General features: G+C 47.0%; 1 protein-coding gene across 2 annotated transcripts in view; it reads right to left on the bottom strand.

Annotated features, from left to right (window-relative positions):
• Nucleotides 1–482: 482 nt before the first annotated feature.
• cacna1ha (calcium channel, voltage-dependent, T type, alpha 1H subunit a) overlaps nucleotides 483–7,000 on the bottom strand; it is a 98,385-nt gene continuing 91,867 nt past the window's right edge. Inside the window, exons 37-38 of one of the 2 annotated variants that reach the window (XM_030090216.1) lie at nucleotides 5,850–5,989; nucleotides 483–5,761 (exon numbers count right to left, since the gene is read on the bottom strand). In XM_030090216.1, the coding sequence (XP_029946076.1) occupies nucleotides 4,391–5,761; nucleotides 5,850–5,989 (1,511 nt within the window). In that variant the 3' untranslated portion in view covers nucleotides 483–4,390. Of the gene's footprint in view, nucleotides 5,762–5,849; nucleotides 5,990–7,000 lie in introns of those variants that run through there. The other variant, XM_030090217.1, reaches the window with a different exon arrangement.

Raw genomic sequence — 7,000 nt, 5'->3', positions numbered from 1 at the left:
CTTTTTAAGTGGGAGAACTTGCACAATTGGTGGCGCAATTGCCCCACTGAATTATGAAAAGCAGCCACACAATCTAGAAGCAAAAGAATTTGGGCCATTTCTCAAAGCCACCTTTCTTTTTTCCCCCTTTTCGCGGTTGTTTGCCTTATTAATGTTTCCTAACCTCCCTATAAAACGTGCAGGTGAATCTGAGAGATGTGGCTAATTACCTTGATTTATCATTGAATTCTACACTAAAGCAATAACCGACACTGGATCGTTCTTCTCACACAGATGTCAGTCGTTCGAGTGCAGGTTTGGGAGTCTTTCTATATATAGTTTGCATGTTCTTCAATGCGTGTTAAGTTTTATCCAGGTTTCCTGAGTGCATTATCAGTCATTCTGAAGGACCGAAACTAAAAAAATTATTATTATTAAAGGGCAAATTAACACAATCAACAGAAAAAAAACTAAGAAGACCAAGTCAGGAAATTAAAAAAAAAAAGAAAAGAATCTTGTTTTCTTTAATTGACAGGGAAACATCCTTCAGGACAACGGTTGGTCATCACACAATAATCAGCAACGATACAATAGATAAGAGTCCGACTGTGTGTCGAGCCTTCGAACAACACCCCGGTCCCCCCCTTCTCCCTCTGGTATGGGGAATGACGGAGGGCTTATTATTGCAGACACATGCGCTCTCCTCTCCTCTCCTCACACACAGAACACGACGCACCTCCTCCCATCCTTGTAAGGCCTTGGGAGGGCTGGGGTTGGGGGTGCCTGGGCCAATCACTGAAGGGTCGTAAGAAAAAAAAAAAAAAAAAAAAGAAAAAAAGAAAAGCAAGAAAGAAAGAAAAGGCTTCTGATTCATCAAAATCAAGTTCTATCACAGTTTTAACTCTCTTCCACTCGGACGGCGCCGGATCAGCTCAAGGTTCACTAACAAAACGTATTCTTCACTCCGAGCAGTCCTTTACAGAGCGTCAGGTGTGAGGCTACTCCTACATAAAATATACATCAGATAATTATTTTCACCATTACCAGAGTTCGACTATGTTTAGAGTATCAGGAGGAAAAGTGAAAAAAGCTCACCCCGACGTTAAATAACATTGGTTCCAAACAAAATAGAACCAGCTAAGTTTCCATTTCTTTCTATAAAACTGTATAAAGAGGAGATCTGTCCTCCTACAGTAAATCACCACCCGGTATTGCATTGGACAAAAAAGAATAGGGTCATTTAATTAGTATTTTATCAGATACCAATTAATAAAAGCCCAGTGCAAGTAGGTAGTTAATCTATAAATGGAAACATCTGAAAATGCAAATATCAAAATCTCTAAAACATCCAGATGGTTCTTTCCCAAAAGGTTTTTTTTTTTTCTTCTTGAATCAGAACATGCAATAATCAAAACTGTTTCCTCAAAAACAGGATTTAAATACTGAGATCCAAAGATCTGTAAATCGTAAGAACATGTACGCAGTCACTCTACCGACCATTTTCAATAATATGGCAATATGCTTTCAACTGGATCTATCTGCACCGAGTCAAATAAGACTGAGACAGAAAGAAGCTGTCTTCAAACTACTTTTCAAACCCCCCGCTGCTGACAATCTGTGCAGGAAGAGGGGGGAAAAAAACAAAAAAAAACAAACAAACAAAAAAAAAAGCAAGACAAAGCAGTTGCACAACATCAGTGTTCAAGGACATATTGTATCAAAATGACTCTAAACCAGGGAAATAACCAACTGTGCCATGTTCGGGAAGGACTAGCCTGTCAGAATCCAACATGAGAAGTGCGTCTGGATGTCAGAACTGGAAGAAGAGTGCTATTAAAAGAGGAACCAGCTTGACAGCCGAGTTCATCAGCAGCAACACTTTCAATCTGTGACTCCTTTACATTCTGCCGGCCGGGAGGCTCCGCCTACGTCCAACATGGCGATCAGCAGAATGGGGGCTGACATGGAACAGCCACTTTGTGTGTTTTCTTTTGTTTCACCTCACGTTTGTGCCCTTTTCACATGCATACTGCTCAGGAGAAGAAAAAAATGCCGGTGAGGATGTGACGAGGAGAATAATGGCTTGATGGTGATCGATGATGTGATTACAAAGGTCTCTGCAAGTATCAGCAAAACTCCTGCAGGCTTTTGAAAGAACTTTATACATATCTGACATCGACATAAATTATTAAATACCATAAATACTGTTGTCCACCAACCTGTCCAGATACATTTACCACAAGCACTGTAAGTTTGCTCTGGTTTGCAATATATATCAAGATTGATTATTTCAAATTCCTCAAATATGAAAGTGTGAGAGTGATTACGGTAAAGCATCAAAGCACTTTGGTATCTGCTCAGACTGCTGAGGTCTTGTGCATGGTGTGTGCTGATCACGAACAGAAAAGAAAGACGCCGTCCCAGCCAGCCGCCTTTGAAAAGGGAATCGAGAAGCTCGTAAGACCTCTGTGTGTGTTTCTGCGCAAACCAGACCGTGCACAAAAGCGAAATCCACATTGTGCTGTGTCAGAACAGTAGTATGACTTGATGAGAAAGTAATTCATCACCGGACAAAAACGACACTGTAAGATGTGAAAGTAATGACAGAAAGCGTTGTTGAGGGGCGAAATGACATGTGGAGACAGGGTGGGTCGGTGAGGATTCCAGAAAGAAAAGGCGGAGTGACGGATGGCTTATTGGGTCCTCGGCAGAGATGCATGTCGGTCTTCAGCGTACAGTGACACCATTGGCGGGCGGGCCTGAGCTTTTAGAGAAATCTACAGTACCTAACACTGCTTTCAGCCACACCCTCGCCACCACAGCCACACTCAGGGCACAAGTACCTAAAGTATCATGAACACTAGAAATAGAAATAGTCTCAATCAATATATAAAAATCATATCATATATAGCAGTTCTACAGTATGTATGAATACAAGAGTGTGGCTGTTTTATGTAGTGTGGATGTTACTATATTTTCCACAAGTATATATTATTATTGCACTCTGGCTACACATATTTAGTAAGTTAGTTAGTTTGGTTGTCTTTAGATGTACAGAAACAAAGGTGTCTGGGCTGATCCAGCTTGAAAACAGTAGTAGAAGAGAGGCTCAATGATGCCATGCCATGCCTTCTTATAACACTATTTATTTATTACACTTTACAAACATTGTCTCACAGCCGGCATTGCCTGGTTGTTTATTCTTTAAAATATCCCAATTCCTTCAAAATAATAGCAATCTTTTTTTTATTTTGATGGGCATTTTTAGCCATCAATTCTCTCCACACTCAAAATTCATGGAGTTTATGTGGAAATTTCTCTCAAAATTTGAACTGACCAGCATCACTGAGCCCGCTTCTTGAGACAGTTATTAAGACACCAGACACACAGAAATCTGAGACAAAGCTACAGATACACACCAAACCCCTGTTCTTTTCATTCTCGTCTTCTAAATAGAAAAATAAAATCCCCTCTGCTTAACCTCCACTGGCAGGCCGGAAGGAGGGACGAGCTCCTCCGCTGCTCTCTCGGCGTTGAAAAGAAACATACATTCACAGGAGGACAACAGAAGGAAAACAAGCAACTCGAAATTCAAATTTGTGTGCAAAAACATTTTAGATCTCTATAAAAATATGTGCATATGGATAGAGCTATTTTTAATCTCACCAAATACAGTATTTTCCTTTATTTACACTGCACAGATACACAAAGAAACGTACACTACAGCTCTGCCCTGCTCCCCCTCTCTGTCGTCGCAAGCATAAGAATAACATGGCTGACATCCGTGACGACAGACGTGACGATGTACACACACGTAGGATAAAACGCACACACTCATTCACGCGCGCGCGCACACACACTTCTGCTCCGATCAATGTGATCGAGGAGCAGAGGAGGGGCAAGCAGAACTTCTGTGAAAAACCTGAAGTTGCATATCCCACGGATTTCTCCCCACCCCACGTTCGCATTTCACAAACCGCTTCCCCTAAAGAGGGTCAGAGGTCATCAGCCAGACGCTGCTTCCTGATTGGCTTGCGTGGGTGAGGACAGTGTGTGAAAAAAACTTTGGCTACGAAGTTAGGTGGCTTTAGTCCTGGTGTGTCGTCAGCGTTAGTTCCGAACACACCACGTACAGTGAGTATTGTTTGACCGGTACAGCCTCGGTGGATCTGCAGTTTTTCAAGGTGGGTTTAGAAAAATGGATCCATTGTCTAATATTCTTGAAGGAGTCTGTACCAGTGTCTCTCTGAAAAGAGCAACGTGAGTCTTTTCAATATTCCTCTTAGAAAGCCTCGTCTCCCAGTGGGCTTCTTTTCCTCCTCTGCCCGAGCATCAGACTTCGCTGAGGTCAGCCGAGGGCGCTCTCCTCCAGCTTCAGGGATTTGTGGACCAGATAATTCACCCTCGCTGCTTACTGGGCGGTCCTCCTGTTCTTTGCGTTGAACCCCGCGCCGCTTCCCAGCCTGGTGTCGAACGGGGAAGAGCAGGTGGCGGCGTCAGAGTCCGCGATGCCGGCCTGCAGGCCGCTCATGTACCTGGACTGCGGCTGGTCGAAGGTGAACTGGGGGAGGGGGATGTACTCCCCCCGCCTGGCGGCGGGGGAGACGGGCCGCGTCTGTGGAAAAGGCATGGGGCTCGGGACGAGAGGCGCGTGCGGCTGGATGAAGACGTTGGGGCTGATGGGGATGTGTGCGTGCGTCGGTGTGGACGGAAGCGGCGGGGTGTGAGTCTGAGCGCGTGTCGGGGCGGCCGCCTGGGCGGGCGCCAGCGTGTGGGTCGGCGAGTGCGCCTGAAGCGGCGCGTGGACGGGCGGCAGCGCCGCGTGCCTCGGGGAGTGCGTCTGCGCGTCCGCCGAGGCGTCCTGCTGCATGTGCGGCGTCAGGTCGTAGGACGGCGTCCGGCGCCTCAGCATCATGCTGCAGTCGGCCAGCTTCGGGGGCGAGGGGTGGGGCGGCTCCCTCTCCGAGGGCGGGTGGATGGAGATGCACGGGGGACTCATCTTCTTCTTCCTGTGGTTACTGCCGACGGACTGCACCCTGACGGGACCGCCCCTTTCCGGCCTTTCCTGGGCGAGGTGCTGGTGGTCAGCCTGGGGGAGGCAGACCTCAATGGAGTGGCGTCGATGGTCGTCGACGTGGCCGGCGGACGGCGATGGCGGCTCGTCCAGGAAGCCCTGGTTGTCGGCGCTGACGCCCTTCCTGAAGTCCCTCAGCCCCGCCCCCAGCAGACTGAGCGTGCTCCTGGAGGAGGAGGGCGGGAGCGGGAGCAGGGCGGGGGGGGACGACTCCAGGGAGCACGGCAAGGCGTACGGGGAGAGGGAGTGGCTGCGGCCAGCTTTGACCTTGCCCTCCTGCGCCCCTCCCTCCTCGTCTCTCCACCGGAGGCGGGCGGAGCTGGTGATGTGGTACACCTCCTCGTCGGCCGGGTCGGAATAGGAGATGGTGGAGGCCGGACGGGGCCGCCGGAGGCTCGCCGGGCGCAGGGGGAGACGAGGGGAGGGAGGGGGAGGGAGGAGGAGAGCGGGAGAGGTGGGCGGGGGAGGGAGGGGCGACGGGGAAGACGGTAAGAGAGGGAGAGGAGAGGGCGGCGAGAGCTGGAAGGGAGACGGGGAGCAAGGCGGGAGGGAGAAGGCCGAGGGAGAGGAAGGAGGAGGCGGCAGAGGAGACGACGAGAAAGTATGAGACGAATATGGAGAAGGGGACAGGGGAGGCAGGTTGACGGAACCGCGCCTCTCTTGTTGCTCGTGACCCTGAGACTCTACAGAGTCCACTTTAACCGCCACCTGAAACAAAAACGACAAAAAAATGAAATCACCGTGCGTCCAAGTGGCTATTGGAGAGGTGAGCATTCGAGGCGGCGGGGTCTCTGACCTGTCTGTGCAGGGCCCGTGGTGAAGGGCTGGGTGTTGGTGGTGCGATGCGGGGCAGGGTGAGGGTGGGAGGGGAAACGTCTGGAACCTGCAGCAGGGAGCGGCCCTCACAAGGCTGGGAGTGGACCGACATCACTGAGACTGCAGGATCAGACAGGAACCATCACACAAACACATTTCCGTATCAAAAGATGCAATCAAAACAGGCAATGCAATCATCTGTATCATGTCAACACATGCATTTTTGCAGGAGATACATGCACAGTTGAGCATATCCAAAAACATACAATTACCTCACACTTTTGGAAAATTTGAAATACTCCTAATTGAGTAATACTTTAAAAGATAAAAAATCATTAACACTTTATTGTGATAGAAAATATAGATCAAAACGTTTTGCACTGAATCTGATATCAAAATAAAGTGTTTGGTGGATTGCAGGAGAAATGTAATGCTGAGCTCAGACTCAGTGATCATCTCATACTGAAAAGCAAATATGCAGGATGTATTTCATCAGATCCTGTTTACAGCTCCACAAGGCTGCACACATCAACGGGTATTCGATCCTGATCAGCTCCAATGTCAGATGGTGTCTGTTCTGTGGAGCTACGTAACCAGGATCTTAGGCCATCTGCGCACACAGGTACAAAGAACCTGTGAGTTCAGATGAAACTAAAGTCACACAAGTTGAGGAAATCTTTGCAGGAAAGTCAGGAATAGATCAGAAAAACATTCACATGAAGGCAATTCTTCAGTTCAAGCTGTAAAATCATTTCATGTTTCTCAAAAAAAGAAACCTGGTGTGTTTTTCAGTAACTGAGAAGTAGAAAAGTCCCAACTTTTGAGTGGAGGAAATTCATTTCAAAGATGTGAAACTTGGAAATTCCCACTTAAAAGAGCGAGAAAACGCAGAATTGCTAGGGTATTTTTATCCCATAAAAAAAAAAAAAATAATAATAATAATATGATATGCTTCATTTAACAACACTTTTAAAATCATGAGAAACACGATTGACTCATCTATGTTTTGTCCTAATACTCCAATGTCTTTGTGCATGTTTACCTGTTTATCTGATTGGCTTTTTGAGAAGAAATGAGATGAATTTGATATTGAATGAAATAAAAATCCTCAACATATAAAACCCCAAGAAC

This window comes from Salarias fasciatus, chromosome 4 (assembly GCF_902148845.1).
Source record: "Salarias fasciatus chromosome 4, fSalaFa1.1, whole genome shotgun sequence".
Classification (NCBI taxonomy): domain Eukaryota; kingdom Metazoa; phylum Chordata; class Actinopteri; order Blenniiformes; family Blenniidae; genus Salarias; species Salarias fasciatus.
Note: the sequence above shows the minus strand (reverse complement) of the source record. Positions and strands in the feature narration are given on the sequence as shown.